Source organism: Oryctolagus cuniculus, chromosome 4 (assembly GCF_964237555.1).
Source record: "Oryctolagus cuniculus chromosome 4, mOryCun1.1, whole genome shotgun sequence".
NCBI classification, from domain to species: Eukaryota; Metazoa; Chordata; class Mammalia; order Lagomorpha; family Leporidae; genus Oryctolagus; species Oryctolagus cuniculus.
In genome coordinates this window covers 100,777,913-100,802,979 of record NC_091435.1, presented here as the reverse complement: position 1 = coordinate 100,802,979, position 25,067 = coordinate 100,777,913, and the positions used below count along the sequence as shown (strand labels likewise).

Genomic DNA, 25,067 nt, shown 5'->3' with positions numbered 1-25,067 from the left:
ATTTTTGATCTCTTAGCAATCTTACATCAATTTATAAAAGATTGGGGGAGATGAATTGCTCGCCTTTTTGATACAAGCCATTGTAAAGGATAAGCCCGAGTGCTTGATCTTGAATAGATTTGTCACCCAATGAATAAGCCTCAGAAATGCCTAAAGAAAAACTGAAAATCTCCAGTGGGCTAAGCCTTTTTTTTTTTTTTTTTTTTTTTTTTTTGATGCCCATTGCCATGGCTTTCTTTGAAGCTCAAAATCTCTTGGAGATGATTCAACACAATATGCTGATGCCTTAAGTATCTCAAAACACACAAGTTCAGTGTGATCTATTCTCTTCATTCAGAAATAATTTTTCTGCAGACTCGAGAATTTTTCCCACGACACAAAGTGTATGTGTCTTGCATGCCAATTAAACAAAGTGAAACAGTCATCTTTACAGCCTATAATCTACTTTTTAAAAGGAGCATTTAAATTCAGTGGCATATTGCATACAGTGAACCAGACGTATGTACTTAAAGGACCACATCTCAGCAACATATTGCATGTATAAACTGATTACATTTGCAAGGGTATTTTAAATGTCAAACACCCAAAACATTAAGAGGTATCTGCTTTTTAAAATGTGTTTATTTTCAGCTGTGGTTATGGTCCAGCCTTTCTCAGAATTTGAAGGGAACATAAATATTGAAAAACCAAAAAGAATCAGTAATATTGGTCCCAGGCTACCTCCAGTGATGAGGGGAAAGTGTGAGCAGCTGGGTCAAATCTACTGCAAGCCCAAGAGCAGAAAGAGCTCAAAAAGCCCATGGAAGACTACATAGGAGCTGATGAATGAGGAAGCCCGGTCATCAACGGTCAGCACAGAACAGCGCCTCCGTGCTGACAACTGCCTTCTTCCTTTGGTCTCCAACTCATAACCAAACTATTTTCAGACAAGACTCAGAAACTGTTTTATTAAATTGAACACAAAATGCCTGTTTTAATAACATCAAGCCTTTATCAGAAATCAGTACATAAGTGAGGATACACAGCCAAAATACGCCATCAACATAAGCAGTGTAAATTTTAATAATTTTCAGGTTTCTATATTCAATATGCTGAAGAAAATAAAGCCAAAGTAGCAATTTCAGTTTCACAATTCACAGTTGATTGGTTTTAATCCCATGATACATCTGTCATTATAGCCCCAAAACACAGATCTCCAAAGTAGTGACTGGCACTGTGCTCCAACAGCACACAGAGATCCTAGATCCCTGTATGACATTTAGAGAAAATTTTAGGAAACAACCCAATTTCGTACAGTTTGGGTTGGGTTTTTTTTAAATATCCTTTACCAAAAATATGGTTCTAGTGAAACAGCAAAAGCAGTTTTAAAAGTTTGCCATGCCACTAAATGAAGGGTTCTATAGTCTCCCTTCATGTTTCGGGATTTTATTCTCTAACTTAAAACAATAACTGCATTTAAATGCAAGCTTGCAGTGAAAGCAAAATCAGATTTGCTTCTGGATCTACAGCATACATCCAAGAGAGGCAACTTTTTGTCCTAGCAGAGACATGGAATGCTTTAAAGTAGAGTGTGACATATCTAGTAAGGCATCTCAAAGCAGACACACCACTCCCACACTAAGTCATCACAGTCAGCCAAAGGGACCACGAGGTCACCAACGAACGCAGAACATACTGAGTGACACGCTGATTTACAAAAGCACAGGAAGGTACTCAGGTACCAAAAGAAGGCAAAACAACAGCCAGACACTCCCAAAGAGCTTTGTTCCCATAAATGTCAGATTTGCAGAGCAGAAATAAACTACTTTATGTGTGCTTTGCTCTAGGATAACACCACTCACACTGACACATGGAATTCCTTTTCCTTAAAAAAATATATCATGTAGAGAACACACTCATAATCAGTGATATAGAATAGTTATTTTCACTAGTGAGGGGTTCACTTATGGACTTACACAGAATTATCAGTGAATCATGAAAGTCGTTTAAATGCAAACAGAAATCAGATAAAACCTGCATTATTAGTATTCAACAGTGCAGTCAGATTTTTAGTAATTGCACTGGACTTAATTAAGAACTATAAGAATATCTTTAAACTCAAAGAAATTTGCAATGTCTAAAAATAAAAGTCTAATTAGTAAATACACAAAATTTCTTTTCAAGGGCCCAAAGGAAGTATTCTGTTACTTTGGAATCCATGAATTTTATCAAACAAGTACAAGAATATGAGTCGCGAACATCTACATTTCAGTTGTGAGTCAATTTTCCACATTGAATCTTCCTGATCTGGGATAAGTCACTTAAATTCTTCAGATTTTACGCACAAAAAAGTGGTCATTAAAAACAAAGGCATAGATCAAAAAATGTTCTAAATATTACTAAAGCTAAAAATGGTTAGTTAATAAGGCTCACAATTTCAATCACTCATTGTACAGTACAATCATTTTTAATTCTGCTGATTATAATGAGAGGAAGCATGGGAAATTCAAATCATATCTTTAAATAAGCCAATAGTTTCGACTTTCTAAACTACTTTCCTGGAGCTGTGTAAACCATGGGTTGGAGCCTTTCCTCCCCTCCACTTCCAGTGGAGCAGCTCAATAATGAAAGGAGAAGGCAGGCAGGCAGAAAAGCAGCAAGACTGACATGTGGCGTGAGACGAGCTCATACACCCCAACCAGTAACTGACAGTTTTCAAAGAAACTGCATAGTTCAGCAAAAACACACCATCAGAAGAGGAGTAAAGAAAACATTCTTGCCATGAAACTTTAACATGAATGATGATTAAGCATTTTAAATGACCAACTCAAGAACACTTCCTTCTAGAAAGGAGTAATCTTCCCTCACAGTAAGCACACACCAGAACAGAAACTGGAAGACTAAAGTCCACAGGAGAAAAACAATCCATCAGTTGGCTCAGGTTATCAACTTCACACACTGCTTTCAAAAAGATAAGGATATTCAAATAAAAAGTAAACTCTAGCTAATGACATCTATACTAAAAATTTGGGGTAGGTGAGATGTCCTATCTGAAATTTACATTGAAATGTTTAAAAAAAAATGGATTGATGGGTGAATGGAGGGATGGAGAGATATGTAGGAATACAAGTGCAATAAAATATTGAAGGTAGCATAATCTAGTGAATATTCTATAAATTTTTTCAACTTTGATAAATGTCAAATTTTTTGATAAAATTAAAAATATTAATATTTCTACAAAAAATAATTTAGCAGTGTTTTAAAGATTCTCTAAGTACTCAGCAACTCAGAATTTTCAATTAACCAAAGTAGGGAAAATTTTGTTTTAAAAGGCTTCAAGCCTGACTGGTGAAAATGCCTCTTTTAATGTAAAGACAAACTAACACAATTAATAATTATTCTGCCTCACAGCCTCTTCATACACCACATTTGCAAATATATAATTCTCTCCCCTCTGCAGAAAAGTTGGAATAAAGTACCGGAAAAAATAATTTTCCCAAATTGTCAAGTTCTCCCAACCCACCACACCACCATTCACTAAGTACAAATGTTACACAGATCGAGGTGCAAAATGACCTATGACTCTTGCCAGTCTGGAACAACTGAATTTGTTTTCTGGGAATATGGTTCCTGACCAATAATGGTAATAGGTTTTCTTGATATTAAATTAAGATTGCATTAAGAAAGAAAAGAGAAGAATTCACACAGACCTTTGCTATTCCAAGTGCCTGTTTTATGAGTTGTGATTAATGGCAATAATTCTGTCATCTCTTCTCTCTGTGAAATGCTAATGCTTGCTAAAGGCACTCATATTCTGGGCTTAACGGAGACAAGGTCACATAGGACCATAAGCCAGTACTCTTTTTGGTAGCTACCCAGAAAGGGAGTTTACTAATGATCCTCCCTTTCATAAAGGGAAGAAAAAAATGAAGCAGCTATCAGTAGAAATCTCCTATGAGAAGTTATTTACATAGCTAGTTGTCCATTCAGGTATCTGGATAGTAGTAGCTTATGACGATAGGGGTTCCCCCGCCAAAAATAATAATACTAAAAAAGATTTTCTTATCTATGAAACTCCTCAACAATGATTTGGGCTGGTAAGAAACAGTTGGGAAGGTAGAATTCTTTAAAACATCTATTCAAAAACGCTTTGCTTTGTTCAATTAACATTTTGCTTATACTGCTAGAATGTTGTCTTATGTCTAAAGAAGCTCTATCATCCCGATTCTACAGCTCACCAGCTCTCCAGAGAGTACTTCCAGTCTGAATTCTGACACTGAGGAAACAAAACAGGTGAGATTCCAAATCTACCATTTCTGCAGGAAATGTTATATCAAACACTTCCACGTCTCCTTTGACACAAACAAGACTCATTTTACACAAATCACTGGGCAGTCCTCAAACTCATTGTTTACAATCTCAGCCAACTCAGGAGTGAAGAATCACAAATCCCACAGCTAATCCTTAGAATCTCTCTACAAAGGAAGACTTAGCCAAATGTATACATACAAAGGGACTTCAGTCAGTCAGTGGAAATGAATTAAAAGGTAGGCTTATTTTGGTGCAAAATATTTTTTAAATCCATGCATAATTCTTCCATAATACACATTTTCCATGGACTTTTTGAAAATTCCACATACGTATAGATTTCAAAATTGTTAGCATTAAAATAAACTTATTTCCTGATTCTATTTTCCCAACTTTTTAAAGCACCACTGTATGTGTATATGTGTATGTGTGTGTGTGTGTGTGTGTGTGTGTGTGTATTTCCTTATATCCTTGTTCAAACTGTAGGTAGACAGCTATAGGCAAAAGCATACAGTTCTTAGAACAGCTTTGCAAAATCAAATAGAGGATCTTTTCCTTCCTGTTAGTCTTTAAAATCAGACATAGGATGATCTCAGCCATGATTCTTCATTCAACCTCAGGGTTTCAAAAATCCTAAATGGCTTAGGAAGAGTTGGGTAGGGGGAACTTTTTCAAAATGAATAGCACAGAAAAATTATTCACCTTCCAGAATTCAGTACAATAAGAGACAAGCAGACAAATGCAATACACACATGCACTTATTTACAAGTTGCAGGGCATGAGACACAAAGTCAGACTAACAAAGCATTTCTCTTCAGTATGGAGTCAAAGGGATTACAGGTCACATTCAATTCTGTCACTTAACTTTTTTTTAAAGAAAAAAACACTTTGAAGGCAAATGGAATCCAATCATTTAATTGGAATGTGAAATTTTTCCTTTACAACTTCTTGTCCACAATACCTTAGAAGAGTTTCTAATTGTTATCTTCCAACACTGATTTTTAATGACAACTTACACAAAGATATTCACAGAGAAAAGAGACTGACACCATGAGTTCTTAGGGATGATGACTGTAATCTACTGTTTCTGACTGAAGGCTTTTCATTGTTAGGCCTCAGATACCCTTGGATACAGTATACAAAAAGACAGGAACAGGATCCCCGGGGGAGCACAGGGTGCAAGTCCTAAAGCACGGTACAGAGCAAGACTGGACTTCACAAAATTTGAAACCAACGAAGATCACATATCACTGATTCAGGAGCAACAACCACCTTCCAAGACAGGGAACAACACTGTCTACGTGGGATGTGTGAGTGTGAGAACCTGTACCAGGCACAGATGACAACCTCCGTTTCACCTATGAAACACAGGAGAATCTTGCAAGGTAACAAGCCCAAGACTAGAGGTGTGGGATTTTTTTTTTTTTAAAGATGTGTATATAACCTCTAGCAATGACCATGGAAGTACTTAACAAGGTCCTGGAGTTCGGAAATTAAGGAACAAACTGAGTTCTTGTAGGCAATATGGTACTAAAGTGTCATATAAAACAAACACATAGCTCTTTTTTTAGTGCAAAGAAATAGAGCAAGTAAGAAATAACACTATAAATCTAACTTCTTTCTTTCAAAGAAAATGCTCTTATGTATTCATAACATCTATTAAGGGCACTGGGAAACTGGAAACCTGAATTCACAAGGCCTGCAAAAACATCAGGCCCTTAAGTCCACCGTTTTTCATCCAAGTTGTTAAGTGGGGAGAAGGGGAAAATCGCTTCCTTTCATTTTGTTTCCTTAGGAAAAACTGAAAGTGGATGAGTGCCAGCTTTATAAAATGTAAATTCATATTCATTTTTCTTCATTGCTATCTGAAATAAGGAGTCAATGAAGTTCTCCTTATGGTATGACATAAAAACACCTATGTATGGGGCTGGGATGAATATGGCTGTGTGTATATAGACACAAAGAGAAAAATGAGATTTTTTAAGTAATCATAGGACAAAGTGGCCAGCACTATATTAAAATCTACCAAAAAATTATACTTAGCAGCAAAATGAGTAACCTACTGGCCAATAAGATAAGCCCTACATCATCCTAAACTAACAAAGTGAACTTTATTACTTCAAAAAGGATTATCATACTAAGAATCACGTGTCTAACTAAAAACTCAACCACACACTATTTCATTCTTATTTCTGGAAGAAATTACTGAATAATTCTACTTTTTAATAAACCACCACTCCCACAGAAGAAAATAACTTAATACTGTACTAAATGGTAATCACAAATCTGATTTTTAATTATGGGCCTAAGCTGTTCAAACATTGTTCCAAAATAATATAGAAAATGAATGGTGATTATAATTTTCCTTCTCTCCATCTACTTGTCTATAACATTTTCAAGGAGAAACAGAAATTTTACTTTTAATAAGTAACATAAGCAATCAAATGTTAATTGATCATCGTGAAAAAGATGCTCAATATAAACTTCCAGTAGATTGTGGCCTTTCAGAAGAAGCATGAATGAGCACCATTCTTATCCATGTAACATAAACTATAGTAAATAGATTAAATGTGATTAATGGAAGTTTATAGAATATTTCATTATAATCCAGATATACACAATGGCTTCTCATTTGAAAAACAAAAATTTATAATGAGCAGATACCAAAGTCATCTATAACATACTTTTAGTCTCTTCAAGGAAGCCATATAAAGATGAAAACCAAAGTCCACATATTCTTCTACTGGAAATAATGTAACTGAAACTAGATTAACTTTTTAAAAAACTTCCTCTCTATGAAATAGCAAATAGTAGCATTTTTCAGGTCAGCCAACTAAATGGCAGGATAGAAAGGAATATAAGTAAACTATAAGGATCGGATTATCTAAAAAGTCTGCCAAAAGCAAATGTCAAGAGATCTGAACTTACCATTGAGACTTTCAAATAAGTGCATGCTACTATCAATGAATTCACAACTCTAAAATGAAAAACCTAATACATATTCACATTTCCTAAAAATCAGCTGAACAAAAAATCTTACAAATAATATCAAGCTTTAACTCTCTAGATACTATTCAAAAGTGGGGCTTGGAAATCCCACAGCACAGCTGGGGCATGAATATAAGTTTATTAGACATGTTAATGCAATGACGGGGGTAAAAAGAAGAGGGAAGGTAGTGGCAATTACATGTGGGAAATCCATAGTTGGGGATGAACGTAGGCTGTCTGGAGTACACAAATATATCTAAAATGTCAGAGTTCAAAAAAACCTGCATTTTAATGATGGGGAGGCGGTAGACACTGGGAAAATATGACCTGGGAAAGACCCTCACAGAATTTATAATAGTGATCTTACTGACAATGCATCAAGGTGATTTTCCAATGAAACCTGGGGAAACTCAAATCTCTGCTTTCCTATTTTTACTGTGATCTAAAGTAAGAACTCAACATAAGTCTTGGTTTAACAGAATCTAAAATTAGAACTGCAATAGATGATGAAATTTTCCAATAGTCACAGCTCTAAATGGCCAGACTACTAGTCAACCAGAACTTGGCTGAGAGAAACAGTTATTTCTGATGGAGTAGGTAGGTCACATGCTAAGCAGCTCAACATAATTGACCTGAGAAAGCATTAGGACCTAAGAAGCATATTTTTTCCTCCTACCCCCAGTTTTGACATCTCATGGTACCACTGCAGGTTACATGTGTTAACATTAAGCAGAAGAATGTACTCATATCAAAAGACCACAAAGCAGGGCAGGTTGACAGAAGGCAAACAACAGGCAGGACAAGCTGCTCTACTGGAATACGGCAATCACTATACATATCCCAGATTCTCCATCTCGTTCCTGTACCGCTGTTCAGACACCTTGCTTTTATGCTGCTTGCTCTCCAAATGCTGCCGGAATTCCATCTCCTCGCCAGCCCCAACGTTGCACATTGAGCAGTAAAACTGGCCACTTGGAGTAACACACATGGCTAGATCTCGCGGGATTCTCTGCCGAGAACGAGGATTGAAGTAAGGACCTGCCAAAGCAAGAGACAGAAGAGTCAGATACTCACAATACTCACTAGGTGAATGACGGCCTGATCAGTCATCACTGTAATTTGTATTTCTGAGTTCAAATTTAAAATCCACATATTCTTAAAGTAAATGTAGTTAATGGCATTATAAGTTCATACAGGCTCAATCTAAAAATATTTTCCCAACTATGCCAGGAACTCTCTAAATGAAGTCTCCCTTAAAAGTGAGTACAATTTTTCAGGCTGGCGCCGCGGCTCACTAGGCTAATCCTCCACCTAGCGGTGCCGGCACACCGGGTTCTAGTCCCGATCGGGGTGCCAGATTCTTTCCCGGTTGCCCCTCTTCCAGGCCAGCTCTCTGCTGTGGCCAGGGAGTGCAGTGGAGGATGGCCCGGGTGCTTGGGCCCTGCACCCCATGGGAGACCAGGAGGAGCACCTGGCTCCTGCCTTCAGATCAGCGCGGTGCGCTGGCCGCAGCGCGCTGGCCGTGGCGGCCATTGGAGGGTGAACCAACGGCAAAGGAAGACCTTTCTCTCTGTCTCTCTCTTTCACTATCCATTCTGCCTGTCAAAAAAAAAAAAAAGTGAGTACAATTTTTTTAAAGATTATTTATTCATTTATTTATTTGAGAAGCAGAGTTACAGGGAGGGAGGTCTTCCATCCACTGGTTCACTCCCTAAATGGCCAGCAATGGCTGGAGCTGAGCCAGACCAAAGCCAGGAGCCAGGAGCCAAGAGCTTCTTTCGGGTCTCCCACATGGGTGCAGGAGGACTTGAGCCATCTTCCACTACTTTCACAGGCCATAACAGAGAGCTGGATCAGAACTGGAGCAGCCAGGAATAAACCCAGGATGCTGGAGGTGGCAGCTTTACTCACCATACCACAGTGCCAGTTCCAAAACTGAGTATGATTTTTAAAAATACTTTAATTTCTAAGGATTACATCAAAAATCTTATAATTATGTAACTTTTAATCCACAAATTCTACTCCTATCAATTGTCCTAAGAAAATAGAATTTTCAGAGAGATTTACCAGCAAGGACTGGCCAGGGCTGTGCCAGACCAAAGCCAGCAGCTGGGAGCTTCATCAGGGTCTCCCACATGGGTACAGGGGCTCAAGCACTTGGGCTATCTTCTACTGCTTTCCCAGGTACATTAGCAAAGGGCTGGATTGTAAGTAGAGCAACCAGCACTCATATGGGATACTGGTACCGCAGACGGCAGCTTAACCCACTGTGCCACAGCACCAGCCCCTATGTTACTGATTTCTTAAGCTGAACAATTCATTCATTAATTTTCTGATTTTCTTTTCTAATATAATAATAAGTAGTTAATGCTTTTCTCAAAATATTGCTTTCACAGGATCCTACAAGTTTTGATATGCTATTTTCTTTACCATTTGGTTCTAAGAAATTTTTTATAGAATTTTATTTATTTGAGAAGCAGAGTTACAGAGACAGAGAGGGAGAGGGAGAGACCTTCCATCTTCTGGTTCACTCCCCAAATGGCTGCAATGGCCAGAGCTTGGCCAATCTGAAGCTAGGAGCCAGGAGTTTCTTCCATGTCACCCATGTGGGTGCAGTGGCCCAAGCACTTCGGCCATCTTCCACTGCTTTCCCAGGCCATGTACAGGGAACTGGATCAGGAGTGGAGCAGCCAGAATTCAACCCAGTGCTTATATGGGATGCTGGCACCACACACAGAAGCTTAACCTACTATGCCACAGTGCCGGCTCCCAGTTTTAAGAATTTTTAACTCTGGGTATGATTTCTTTGATTCCTGAGTTACACAAAAATGTTTTAAAAATTCCGAAACAAAGGGAAATGTTGTTTGCTTTCATACTGTCATTACTGAAATCTCAATCATACCTTGGTCAAAGGACATAATCTTTATTACCTTCATCCTCATATATACTGCATCTGATCCTAACACTACCTGGTGCCACAAAGTGATGTTTCAGTCAATAACAAACTGTGTGTGACGGTGGTTTCATAAGATTCTATAGCCTAATGGCACTGCAGCCATCTTAGTTTGTGCAGTACTCATTACGGTGCCTGCACAGTGCGGGTCAGTGAGCCACCCCTTCCCAGAAGGCATCCCATTCACTAAGCGACATGTGACTGCAGAGCTATCCCAGCTTCCTTCCTTTCAGCTGGCCTTCTCTCATCCAAACTGACAACTGACTGGGACTCTCCTAAGTTATACAATAAAGTTATATATTACTAGTACTTGTATATATTTAGTCTTCCATTAACCATAGCACAGTATGCCTTCTAAATGTCCCTTTTTCTCCAGGCTTCTCTTGCTTTTCAACTAATTTTAATTTTTCTTTATTCCTATAAAGGACCTTTGCTGGCATTTACATGAATCGGAGGTAGAGGTAAGGAGGTTGAGGAGCTACTCAGTCTTAATATCCCTGCAAAAGCTAAGCTGAAAACATTCCTGTAAACTCAGGTCCTGAACTGAATGTGTTCATGTGTTCATGAGAATCACCAAGGGAATATTTTCTTTCTTTCTTTCTTTCTTTTTTTTTTTTTTCTTTTTTTGACAAGCAGAGTTAGACAGTGAGAGAGAGAGCCACAGAGAAAGGTCTTCCTTTTTTCCATTGGTTCGCCCCCCAAGTGGCCGCTATGGCCAGCACATTGCAGCCTGCGCTCTGCACCGATCTGAAGTCAGGAGCCAGGTGCTTCTCCTGGTCTCCCATGCGGGTGCAGGGCCCAAGGACCTGGGCCATCCTCCACTGCACTCCCAGGCCACAGGAGAGAGCTGGACTGGAAGAGGAGCAACCGGGACAGGATCCGGCGCCGTAACCAGGACTAGAACCCGGGGTGCCGGCACCACAGGCGGAGGATTAGCCTAGTGAGCCCCAGCGCTGGCACCAAGAGAATATTTTCAAAACCACCTATGTCTAAGTTCCTGCCCAAATTTGCTGACTGAAAATCTCCAAGTCATGGTTCAAGCATGTGCATTTTGTAAAATCTCCCCAGGTAATGCTGATTCATCACTCTGGTTAAAAACCACTGCCGCGATCTTTTTTATTTTCTCCAAAAAAATAAGTTGAACATGGTCTAACTTCAAGCCAAGTAGCCCACTTTCATGATGTATTTACATTTCTCTGCTGGAAAATATCAGAAGAAGCATAAAGAGACCCTAAAATAGACATTATGGTTTAAAACCAAAATAAATAATAGATAGGAAACAAATAAAACCCAATTCAAAATCAAACAGTGACAAACTCTAAATTCTCAGGACTATCTACTGCCATTGAAGAAAACTTGTGAAAAGTATAACACTTGCAGAAGGCAGCCAAGGAGCGTGGCGACACACAAGATACCTGAATTGTTCTGTACTGTGTACATATTTCTCCTATTAGGCATCATCTTAAAGTCGTTCCCTTCTTTCCGGGTCCGCCGTGGACCCACCTCTGAGGATTCCCTAGAGAAGAAACAGTACAAGGGTGAGACTCTGAACAAGGATCCTTTCCAGCCCTCTATGCTTAAACACAGTTTCACAGGACACTTTGGCCTCAGAGAAAATGGCAATACCTACGAGAATGAGTGACTCTGGGCTTCTGCCAGTCGCAGCCTCTTGGCATGATTCTTCCCTTGATAGTGAGCCTGGGCCACGGCCGGAGAACTGAAGGAGGCATCGCAGAGCTTACAGTAGTCGTTCTCAGTGGCCAGGATCACTCGGCCTCCCGGCTTAAAGGAGCCCACCTGACATTAAAGACACAAGAAACAAGGTCAAAAAAAAACAGGGAGCCAATTCCTTCCTTTCCCTCACAGGTCCTTTTAAGAGCTGTTAAAACAGCCAAAGGACTTGGCATGACCATAGCACTCAGCTTTATAACAAAAGGAAATAACAATTGATCCTAGACTCAAAAAAAAAAAAAAAAAAAAAAAAAAAAAAAAAAAAAAAAAGCTGGGAGACCCTTCCCATTATTTTGCATTATTAACACCTACATACCAAATTAGTAAGTGGCTTATTGCTATCTCCAGTTAAGAAAAATTTTAAGTGAATTCAAAACCCCAGCACAGGGGCAGCTATTTGGCCTAGTGGCTAAGACAGAGTGTCTAGGTTCAAAATCCACCCTGGGCTCCTGACTCCAGCTTCCTATTCATGCAGACTCTGGGAGACACTGGTGACGGCTCAATTAACTGGGCTCAATTAATTTGGAGATACAGGCTGAGTTTCTAGCTCCCAGCTCTGGCCTTGGCCCAGCCCTCATCATCATAAGCATTTGGAGTGAACCAATGGATAAGAGTTCTCTCTCTCGTTCTCTCTTTCTCTCTCTCTCTCTCTCTCTGGCTGCTATTCAAATAAATAAAAAAAAGTAAAAATAATTTTGTTAAAAACCCAGCATGGAAAATCTAGGGTAGCAACTAATAAATAAATAAACAGGGGCCAGCATTGTGACATAGCAAGTAAAGCTGCTGCCTGCAATGCTGGCATCCTATATGGGTGCCAGTTCATGTCCCGGCTGCTCCACTTCTGATCCAGCTCCTTGCCAGTGGTCTAGGAAAAGTAACAGAAGATGGTCCAAATACTTGGGCCTCTGACACCCACACATAAGACTCAGATGAAGCTTGTGGCTCCTGGCTTCCACCTCTCCTAGCACTGACTGTTGTGGCCAAATGGGGAGTCAACCAGTGGACAGAAGATGGCACTCTCTCTCCCTAACTCTGACCTTAAAAATAAATAAATAAACCCTTAAAAACAATAATAAATAAATAAATAGGTAGGTTCTAAAAATCACATTATCAGAAAGAGTAAAGCCTGCCCAGAACCCATCAGGAAGTATTTACTGAATACTGACTGCTGTGCTTGCTGCCTGCTCTGTAACAGTTATACAGTCACACATTTTAAAAAAAAAAAAAAAAAAAACACTGTGTCCTCAAACAATCTACTAACTAGCTACAGCGATAATATAATCAGGGGAAAATAACCAGCAAATCTAGACAATTATATTCAGGTTGGAGAACAACATGTTAGGGGAAACCCAGCAAGCATCTGTAATATAGTAGACATAAATAAATATTTTGGGGTCAACTAAAATGGTGAACTAGATTTGGCTAGAGAATAATAATATTTGTCATAAAGATCTGGAAACTACTGAGTTTCAGAACAGTTGAAGAAAACAGCATTGATTCACCTGGAAGAGAAGGCTATAGCTATCTTCAAAATCACACAGGGCTACACTTCACTATGCTTCGAATGAAGGCTTGGGCTTTGCCCAGGTGGCTGGAGCAGCTGAAAACAATCCCCCCACAGGGGCAGCATCCAATGCTGGAGCAGCTTTCAGGAACAAGTCATGTGAAAGCTGCTTGGCTTGTAGATCTCTCTGGGTGGTTTCCTGTCTTCTGACTCTGTTTTTCACATTTTCCCCATAAGGACAAACAGTAGGAGCTATTATTCAGACTTAAGTACTCAAAAAGAGCAGAGGTCTAAGATCAAAAAGTTTTTGCTCCATACTTCACAAAATGTTAACAGTGTGGAAAGCTACTTAGCTTACCTGCACTTCTAATAAACTTCCAGCAAGGGTGATGCTGCTGGCCCACAGACCATATTTGATTGTTCACTTATTTATTTTCATCTACTTGAAAGGCAGGGCAACAAAGAGGGACAGAGGCAGAGAGAGATCTACCATCTGCTAGTTCACTTCCCAAATGCACACAACAGCCAAGACTAGGCCAGGCCAAAGCCAGGAGTTCAGAACTTAACCCAGATCTCCCATATAAGTGGCAGAAGCCAAATCATTTGGATCATCACCCACTGCTTCTGAAGATGCAACAGCAGTTAGCTATATCGGAAATGGGAGGACTCAAACCAGCACTCCAATGTGGGATGCAGGCATTCCAAGTAGCATCACAACACCTACCCCAACAGTTCACACTTTAATAAAGTTCATAGCTCTACATTGTTACAAGCTTTAAATGAAGTCAGAGGCCAGAACTAGAATGAAGCAAGTGAGATACCTGCCTTGGGCACAGAATTTAAGTAAGAACCCTAAAACCTCAGGGCAAGCATTGTGGCACAGCGGGTAAAGCTGCCGCCTGCAATGCCGGCATCCCATATGGGTGCAGTTCAAGTCCCAGTTGCTCCATTTCTAATCTAGCACCCTACTAATGGCCTGGGAAAAGCAGCAGGAGATGGCCCAAGTCCTTGGGCCCCTGCCATCCACGTAGGAGATCCGGAAGAAACTCCTGGCTCCTGGCTTCAGCCAAGCCCAACCCTAGCTTTTGCAGCCATTTGCAGAGTGAACCAGCAGATGGAAGACTGCTCTCTTTCTCTCTCTCTCTCTCTCTCTCCAACTGTGCCTTTCAAAATAATAAAATAAACCTTAAAAAAAGAAAAAGGAATCCAAAAACTCAAGTAATCAAGATAATATTTTGGCCGGCGACACGGCTCAATAGGCTAATCCTCTGCCTCTGGCACTGGCACACTGGGTTCTAGTCCCAGTTGGGGCGCCGGATTCTGTCCGGGTTGCCCCTCTTCCAGGCCAGCTCTCTGCTGTGGCCAGGGAGTGCAGTGGAGGATGGCCCAAGTCCTTGGGCCCTGCACGCCATGGGAGACCAGAAGAAGTACCTGGCTCCTGCCATCGGATCAGTGCGGTGCGCCAGCTGCAGCGCACCAGCCGCGGCGGCCATTGGAGGGTGAACCAACAGCAAAGGAAGACCTTTATCTCTGTCTCTCTCTCTCACTGTCCACTCTGCTTGTCAAAAAAAAAAAAAAATTAATTAATTCGGATCTGGCTGAAAAGCCCATTAGAGTATTTCAGGCATGGAAAGCCAAGACACTCTGGCAAAAGATCTCTGTGAGTGAGATCCCAGTGGAAAGAACAGGTCATCAAAGAAGGAGGTACCTTTCTCTGAAGGGAGGAGAGAACCTCCACTTTGACTATGACCTTGTCTAAACAAGATAAGAGTCGGAGAACTCAGAGGGCTTCCATAGCCTTGGAAACTCATGACTGGAGCATAGGGAGATTACTGATGCCATAGATAGGAGTGTCAATTGGTAAAGTCAACAACAGGAGTCACTGTGCACTTACTCCTCATGTAGGATCTCTGTCCTTAATGTGCTGTGCATTGAGATTTAATACTATAACGAGTACTCAAACAACATATTTCACTTTGTGTTTCTATGGGGGTGCAAACTGTTGAAATCTTTACTTAATGCATACTAAACTGATCTTCTGTAAAAAAAAAAAAAAAAAGAAAAGAAAAGAAATTATCAATTCCCAACTTGACTCTCACTGGGATTAAACATGACAATAGGTCTGATCTGATTTCATCATCATTTAAAAAAATCATCTATTATTTTTCACTTTATGTTTCTGTGTGGGAGCAAACTGTTGAAATCCTTACTTAATGTATACTAAGCTGATCTTCTGTATATTAAGATAATCGTAAATGAATCTTGATGTGAATGGAAGGGGAGAGGGAGTGGGAGAGGGGAGGGTTGCGGGTGGGAGGGACGGTATTGGGGGGGAAGCCATTGTAATCCATAAGTCGTACTTTCTTTGGAAATTTATATTCATTAAATAAAAGTTAAAAAAAAATAAAATAAAATAAAAAATTTAATTAATTTTTTAAAAAAGATAATATTTTGAAGGAATATTTTTAAAAAAGCAATCCTAAAGCAAAAAAAATTTATTAATGCACAAAATATCACAAAAAATTTTTATATTTACTTGACAGAGTTAGACAGTGAGAGAGAGAGAGAGAGACAATTGTCCTGTCCTCTAAAGAGCAAAAGAACTTGCCTCTGAAGTGTGTCTCATACCAAAGTCCAGGAAGTGTGTACATAAGCTCTCCGCCTAACAGTAAGTAAATCATAGTCTCAAGAAACTAATTTTGCAACTGGAAGACCAAATATAATGTTAATGGGATTAAATAAATAAATGAAAAGTTTTTAATCTCTCATTCAGGGCATAGCCTAGACATTCAGGGTCATCTAACCCAGAGTTTTGAGAAATACATAAAGACTCACATGACAATATCTGGATCATTACTTTCATGCATTGTAACCAAAGCCAATAAGAAATCCCAAGGTTTACAGATTTGGACAAACATTAAATCCAGCACTATCGTTCAAGGAACTGAATGTACCAAGTAGGACCTTTCATCAGTATTTACCCATGGATGACAAAATTTATTCAGAGTATTTGTACATACGAGATTCCTGCCTAATACCACTTCACCCTGACACATGTGTCTCACCTGTGGAGGGACTGGAACAACTGGAGTGGCAGTAGGCTCTGCCACATTGCTCATTCTGGTAGGAGGAGGACAGCTATTAGCAGCATAGTAATTTCGGAGTTTCTTACCATGATTTTTACCCTACAAAAACAAAATGAGTAATTATCAAGAAGAAAATCTGTCATATCAGGCTAATCAATGTATCCACATTTTTAAAAAGAAAAAAAAAATACAAGCAACACTAACTACATTTTATTCATTCATATGTACAGGGGTTAACAGACCACTAGCTGAATGTGATTACTAGATCTTGAGGTAAAAGAATCTATTCTTTGACTCGAAAGGAATGGTTAAATATATCCAAGAAAGATAAGAGAACAAAGCCAAAAGAAAGTCATTTCCGATAGGTTTCTGAAAAACCATCACATTTCCTACTGAACTCTGGACTCCCCCGTTGTGCTGCCATTCATCTGCCACTGCTCAAATACAAGTTTCATGACACTCTGACCTAATCTACTGTCTAAGTCAGTCATGACATGGATAATCCAATTCTTTTTACAAAAACAGCACTTGCAGAGTACCTTTTTAGTCATCAGGACTGTCATATGCACTACCTCAATTGCTGCTCAAAAAGTCCTATAAGGGGAACGGGCATTTAGCCAAGTGGTTACAATTCCCATTCCCCTATTACAGTACCTAGGTTTGGGTCCTGGCTCCAGCCCCCAAATCCAGCCTCTAACTAATATGGTCTCTGGGAGGCAGAGTGATGGTTCAAATAATTGGGTTCCTGCCATCCATGTGGGAGACCTGGATTGAGTTCCTAGCCCTTGGCTTCAGTCCAGCCATTGTGGGTATCTGGGTAGTGAACCAGCAGAACCCTCTCTTGCTCCTTCTCACCCTCTTTCTTTCTCTGCTTCTCAGATATTATTTCTTTTAAAAATGTAAATTTTGTAAGAATTTGTTGATGATATATGACAGCTGAATTAGTGCAATCCCGAGAGTGCGGGGAGCTTGCCCCCAGACTCCTTCAGAAGGGCTAAGTAGAAGAGCCAAAGTTTGAGGAAAGTCTTTGGAATCTAAAGCAGGGCCTTTTCCACCACAGCACAATGGCTTCGGCGTGTACTATGGACTTCTATGCAAGCAGATTTCTCATCATGTGTTAAGTTGCTACCACAAAATTATATTCCTTGAATGATACAAACTGGTAGTAAGGATCAATGTCCAAAAGCATTCTAAATGAAGATAAAATCACTTATTATTCTTTTTTTTTTTTTTTTTTTTTTTTTTTTTTTTTTTTTTTTTGACAGGCAGAGTGGACAGTGAGAGAGAGACAGAGAGAGAAAGGTCTTCCTTTGCCGTTGGTTCACCCTCCAATGGCCGCCGCTGCAGCCGGCGCACCGCGCTGATCCTGGCAGGAGCCAGGAGCCAGGTGCTTTTCCTGGTCTCCCATGGGGTGCAGGGCCCAAGCACCTGGGCCATCCTCCACTGCACTCCCTGGCCATAGCAGAGAGCTGGCCTGGAAGAGGGGCAACCGGGACAGAATCCGGCGCCCCAACCGGGACTAGAACCCGGTGTGCCGGCGCCGCAAGGTGGAGGATTAGCCTATTGAGCCACGGCGCCGGCTAAAATCACTTATTATTCTTTCTACAGTTATTTATTTATTTTCATTTTCTTTGAAAGGCAGAGAGATTGGGAGAGAGATCTTCCATCCACTGGTTCACTCCTCAAATGCCTACACAGCAAGGGCTGGGTCAGGCTGAAGCCAGGAGCCCAGAACCCATTGCAGAGATCCACTGTGGGTGGCAGTGGCTCAAGTGCTTGAGCCACCATCTGCCCCGTCCCAGGGTACACATTAGCAGGAAACTGGATCTGAAACAAAGGAGCCGGCACTCAAACCAGGTCCCCTGAAATGGGATGCAGGTGTCCCCAGCAGCAAATTTTCCACTGTACCAAATGCCCACGTGCAGCTTATTATTCTTTAAACTACATAAGTCAAATCTGAAGGAAACATGTATTCATCATCTACTATATGCTAAGCCCTAGAAACAGTCTAGAGGATACAGACTCATAAGCAGTGAACGTAATTTGGTAAGTTCTATCTTCCGCCCTCAGATGCTCCTATCATGGTCACAGGGACCTCCAGAGCATCAGATCCAGAGGTTCAGTAAGTGCCTTCATCCTGCTTAACTCAAAGCAGCATGTTGACCTTCCCTCCTTCTTGAAATGGTCCAGCTCTTGTCTTCCGAGGCTCCCTCTTATCTTCCCATCTGTCATGTTCTTCTAGATACCAAACACTGCAGTGCCCAAGGCCCCACTCATGGCCCTCTTTTCACTCCATCTGGGCTCCAACTCTAAGCTATTTTACCCAGTTCCATGGCTTTAAAATACAATAAAATTATTTAGCTCCATCTTTGACCTTCAGAGCCTTATATCCAATTGCTTTCTTGATATCCACACTCTGGAGTCTTGAAGGGCATACATAACCTAGCATAGCTCTGATTGCTCCTCCACAAGACTTTCTCATCACTACCACCACCACTCATCAAAATGTCAGTAAATGGCACCACCACCCACGGAGCTACTCAAGAAAAGCCAAGGTTCCTTTTCTTGATTCTCTCCTTCCTTAAATCAAAACACCCAATTCATCACCAAGTCTTCTCAGTCTATCTTCAAAATATATCCCAAGTCATTCCAATTCTCTCTGTGGACACTAAATACAGCACAGTAATCCAAGCTGCAAATATTTTTCACTTGTAGCAGGCAACGAGTCCTGACTGATCTCTGCTCTCAATCTTGTTCCCCTATAATCCTCTTTATTATAAACCAGGGTAATAATGCCAGGCATAAATCAGATCATGTCACTCTCAATTAAAATCTACCCGTGGCTTCCTACTACATTTGAAAGTGACAAATCTCACCTATAAGGCCATACATGATCTGGTCCTGTCTGTGTTTCAGTACTTCTTTCCTCTGTACATGACAGTCTTGCCCAACTGGCCTGCTATGTGTTCCTTAAATATGCCAAGCTCATTCTAGCTCAAGGCCCTTTGTACTTACTGTTCCTTATACCTAGAATGTACCTCTTTCATATCTCTGCATGACTGACTCCTTCCTGTCTTTCAGGTCTCTACTTTCAAGTCTGAAGTCTCCCTGTCCACCCCAATAAACACGCTCTCCATCACACCACCACATAGTCTGATCTTATTTCGTTTTATTATTACTTATTGCTATTTAAAACAATACTGTTTGCTTCTTTTTTCTCTTCCCTCCCTTCTGGAAACTAGACCCCTTAAAAATAAGGATTTGTCTGTCTTTTTTACTGTTCCATTGCCAATGTCTAGAATACTTTCTAGCATATAACAAGTAATCAATAAGTATTAGTTGGGTAAATAAATCAATTATAATGGAGATAATAAACAAACCACCAGGAAAACACAGAGTAGAAATTTTTAACTTTCACCTGAATGTGTCAGGGAACACTTCCAAGAAAAGGAAATGCATCATGATTTATTTTTTTAAAGATTTATTTATTTATTTGAAAGTCAGTTAGAGAGAGAGGGAAAGAGAGAGAGATCTTCCAGAGCTGGCCCAAGCTGAAACCAGGACTTCATCTGGATCTCTCCCACATGGGTGCAGAGGCCCAAATGCTTGGGCCATCTTATGCTACTTTTCCCAGGCCATTAGCAGAGAGCTGAATCTGAACTGGAGCAACCAGGACATGAACCTTCAGGCAGTGGCCTTACCCACTATGCCACAATGCCAGACCCCGAGTCAGCTTCTAAAATGATAAAAGTTTACTGGTCAGATAAGTAGTGAAAGAAAAAGAAATTGCATACTGAGGAAATGGCATGAACAAATGGCCCCACCTGCCCTACAGAAGAGCCACAAGATATGGTCCTTAGGATCTGTAGGAGAAGGGGAAGAATGGAGACAGGCAGAGGGTTCATCCTTAAGGGTTTTGTCCATGATACAGAATTTGGACTTTAGAGGCAGCTTCTGGGAGATTGTAAGCAAAACAGTGTCAAGACCGCAATGTCCTGGACAAAGATCATCCTGGTATCAGTATAGCGACAAATCATAGCAGATCTAAGCGAGAAGCCAGGAAGATAGAGAAGAATGCCAAGGACAAAACTCTAGGACAGTACCACTGACTGCAAAGGAGAATTAAAATCAAGAAAGTAAGATGAAAACCAGACGTGTGCTATCATGGAAGCCTAGAACCAAAGCTGGAGCTCAGGAGTGAGGTCGGGTTGCAGACAGAATCTGTGGAGTTACCAGCATGTAGATGCTACTTAAAGCCATGGATCCTAAAAAGACCACCAACACAGAGTGAAGAGAGACAAGAGCTGTTGAAATAGCCCTGGTGCCAAATGAGGGACTGCACCAAGATAATGGCTGAAGTGGGGAGAACACAAAAAGTGTGAAACAGATGAAAACACAAAATGATAAGGTGGTAAAGCAAGTGGAAGGATGGCTAGTCACAGAACAGATGAAGTTAGTATGTCCCAAAATTAAAGTGCTACCGTTTGAAAGTAATTTGTCCCTATACCAAAATCCATTTGAGATGCAATTGCTGATGCAAAGGTACTGGGAGGTGGTGAGTACTTACAGCTATAAAGGGATTAATGAGTTCACAGACTGTGGCACCTCCCCTCAGTCTTTCTCCCACACATGCTCTTTCCACACACACGCACTTCCCCTTTCTACTTGTCCATGCTACGACAGCACAAGGCCCTCACCAGAAGCCACACAGATGCTGACACCATGTTCTCAGAGTTCCTCACCCCTCAACCGTGAGCCAGAGAAATCCCGTTCCTTTTTCAGCTACCCAGCCCTGGGTAGTTTATTACAGCAACACAAAGCGGACTGTGAGGCACTGGAAAGCAGACAGACTGGGTCAACATGAGACAGAAGCCAAGTCATGAGGCAACACAGGGATGAGCACCATGGGAATCAAGGCTAACAGATTCTGTAGAATCTTCTAAAAAACTGGTGAGAATTTGAATCCCTAGACTTGGAGGCTGATGATACTGACCTCTCCCTATGGGCTGGTCACTATGCTAAGAAATGGAAATAAAATGAACAAAGGCAAAGTCTTGCCCTCCAGAAAGCTTTCTGGATGAAATAAGAGAAAGAAAAGAAAAAGACAGAGATATGGATGTAGAAGTAGATTTAGATGAATAGATACAAGTATCTTTCTTAAAGATAATGTGACGAATGCTCAGCAAAAAAAATATATATATATATATATATAGTGATGGAACAGAAAGTGCACAGGGAAAGGGTGCAGTAGGCATATAAGGCTTCTCAAAAAAATGCAGAAAGCTGAAGAATTAGAAGACTCCAGCTGTGTCACATGGAAGAATGAGGCAAGAGCTGATATCACCACATTAAGTCTTAAATCCCTTTTAGATATACAGAGTCCAACTTGCAGTTCAGGAGGGAGGTCAGTCTAGAGATAGAATCTGAAGAGTTGCTGATATGTAGATAGTATTTGGTTGTTATTGTTATTATGTGTAGATGGTATTTAAAACCATGGGACTAAATAAGATTATCTACTGAGTGTGGAGATAGAGTGCAAGGGACAAAACTCTAACACATTATGATATAGAGTGTGGTAAAGAATGACAATTTTAAAAATAAAATTAAGAATGCCCAGTCTATGAAGAAAGATGAAAACCAGGGGCCAGCACTGTGGTGCCAGCATCCCATATGGGTGCTGATTTGAGTCCCAGTTGCTCCTCTTCTGACCCAGCTCCCTGCTAATGGCCTGAGAAAACAGTGGAAGATGGTCCAAGTGCTTGGGCCCCTGCACCCATGTGGGAGGCTCAGAAGAAGCTCCTGGCTCCTAGCTTCAGATCAGCCCAGCCCCAGCCATTGCAGCCATACAGAGAGTGAAACGGAGGATGGAATACCTTTCTCTCTGTCTTTCCCGATCTCTGTAACTCTACTTCTCAAATAAATAAATAAATCTTTAAAGAAAGAAAAGAAAACTAGGCAAATGTGGTGCCATAGGCAAAAGAAAAAATCTAGTTAGATACATTAAGACCCAGGAACTCTACTGTGTTACCAAACAGAAATACACATACGAGGAGATACCTGTAACAATGTTCATAGAAGGAGTAATTGTAACAGCAAAAAAGCAGAAACAACATAAGTGCCCACCTACATAATAAAGGCTAAATTGTAGTCTATTCATGCAATGGAACTTGATACTGTAGTTAAAACAAACATTGTAGTCATGAATGGCAACAGGAATAATTCTCAGAACAAAATGTTGAATAAAAAGAGAAAGTTGCAAAAGAAGATGTGTAAGAATAATTTTTAATATGGGGTTTAAAATCTGAAAACAACATCACATATTATATGGGATGACACCTTTTTTGTAGTAATGTACAAGAAAAAAGCATGGGGGTCAGCACTGTGGCATAGCTAATAAAGCCACCACCTGCAACATGGGCATCACATATGTGCCAGGGTTCACATCTCGGTTGCTCTACTTGTGATTCAGCTCCCTGTCAATGTGCCTGGGAAAGCAGTAGAGGATGGTACAGCGCCCTTCCACCCCATATGGCAGACCAAGAAGAAGCTCCCAGCTTCAGATTAGCCCAGCTCTGGACACTGTAGCCATTTGGGGAGTGAACCAGCAGTTGAAAGATTTCTCTCTCTGTCTCTCCTCTCTTTATAACTGTGCCTTTCAAATGAATAAAATTTTTTAAAAATAAATGAAATAAAGGAAAAAGCACATGGGATAGTAATACCAATTACAGTGGCTATTATATAGTGGCAATTACAGTGGCTACATCCAGGGGTATGGATAGAAATTCGGTTAGAAGAAGATACACAGGAGCATCAACTGAATTAATAATTCTTCCCTTTAAGCGAGACGGCAAAAGCAAATGTTCAACTTTTTGTACTATTTTTTAATTTGGACAATTCCATAGTCACTTAAAATAACAATAACCAAAAAAGAAGTGGATCATCAGGTCAAAACTTACTGTAGAGCTGAGAAAAGTCAGGACAAAGAAGTGATGCTTGGCTTTGAAAAGACAAGGTCAACTGGCCTGAGTAAGAGTCATTTCAGGCCGGCGCTGCGGCTCACTAGGCTAATCCTCCACCTGGCAGCGCCGGCACACCAGATTCTAGTCCCGGTTGGGGCGCCGGATTCTGTCCCGGTTGCCCCTCTTCCAGGCCAGCTCTCTGCTGTGGCCCGGGAGTGCAGTGGAGGATGGCCCAAGTGCTTGGGCCCTGCACCCCATGGGAGACCAGGAGAAGCACCTGGCTCCTGGCTCCTGGCTCCTGCCATCGGATCAGCGTGGTGCGCCGGCCGCAGTGCGCCGGCCGCGGCAGCCATTGGAGGGTGAACCAACGGCAAAGGAAGACCTTTCTCTCTGTCTCTCTCTCTCACTGTCCACTCTGCCTGTCAAAAAATAAAAAATAATAATAATAAAATAAAAAAAAAGAGTCATTTCAGTAGAATGGTAAAGGACAAGAGGTCATGTGAAATGGTTTAAAAAGAGGGTGGGAAGTATGAAAACAGAAAGCCAATATTAGAAACTATGTAAAACTGGTCTTCTAGGATGAAGAGCAGAGGAAATAAAGTATAGAGTTTAAAAAGGAGTCAAAGAAAGATTTTCATCAAGAAGAGTTTTACTTAGACTTGCTTGTATAGTAACAGAAAGACATCACTAAACGAGAAAACGGATGCTGCGAGAACAAATGGATATGGCCACAGGCACACAACCCACAAAAGGCAGGTGAGGTACACAGTACTAGTATAGGGACCAACTTTAGATGGTATCAGGAGTTTCATTTTTAAAGCAATATTCCCAGTAGTATTCAAGCATCCACAACATAATGATGATGATGGTAATCACATGCCAGGAAGTTTTCAAAGTGCTACATAATCTTATCTCATTTAACATTCATGAAATCTCTATCAGATAGGTACAGCTATTATCCTCATCTTACATATGAGGAAACTAAGCTCAGAGAATTAAAAACTTGTCCAAGAGCTTCCACATTGCTAGGTAGTAGATGCTGACATTTCCATCTTTCCATCTATTCTCTTTAAGAATATATCACCTTAGGGCCGGCACTGTGGTGTAGCAGGTGAAGCCGCCACCTGCAGTGCTGGCATCCCATATGGGTGCTGGTTCAAGTCCGGCTGCTCCACTTGTGATCCAGCTCTCTACTGTGGCCTGGGAAAGCAGTAGAAGATGACCCAAGCCCTTGGGCCCCTGTACCTGCATAGGAGATGTGGAGAAAACTCCTGGCTCCTGGCTTCTGATCAGCACAGCTCTAGCCCTTACGGCCAATTTGGGAGTGAAGCAGCAGATGGAAGACCTCTCTCTCTCCTCTTTCTGTGTAACTTTGACTTTCTAATAAATAAATAAATCTTTAAAAAGAAGAATATATCACCATAAGAAAAGTAAACAAAAGCTATAAGCCACATAATTAGAAGCACAGAATGCCCAGACTTTAAGATAACTTTAAGTAGAACAAACAGCAAATCCCAGGAAGCAGTCACTCATGCTCCTGCCGCAAGCCTTCACAGTAA

The 25,067-nt window shown here is 40.7% G+C and overlaps 1 protein-coding gene across 4 annotated transcripts in view; it reads right to left on the bottom strand.

Moving 5' to 3' along the window:
• Positions 1-919: 919 nt before the first annotated feature.
• ZMAT3 (zinc finger matrin-type 3) overlaps positions 920-25,067 on the bottom strand; it is a 42,326-nt gene continuing 18,178 nt past the window's right edge. For all 4 annotated transcript variants that reach the window (XM_008266533.4, XM_017346924.3, XM_002716438.5 and 1 more), the window contains exons 3-6: positions 16,529-16,648; positions 11,859-12,025; positions 11,644-11,744; positions 920-8,313 (exon numbers count right to left, since the gene is read on the bottom strand). In XM_008266533.4, coding sequence (XP_008264755.1) covers positions 8,105-8,313; positions 11,644-11,744; positions 11,859-12,025; positions 16,529-16,648 — 597 coding nt within the window. In that variant the 3' untranslated portion in view covers positions 920-8,104. The remainder of the gene's footprint in view (positions 8,314-11,643; positions 11,745-11,858; positions 12,026-16,528; positions 16,649-25,067) is intronic.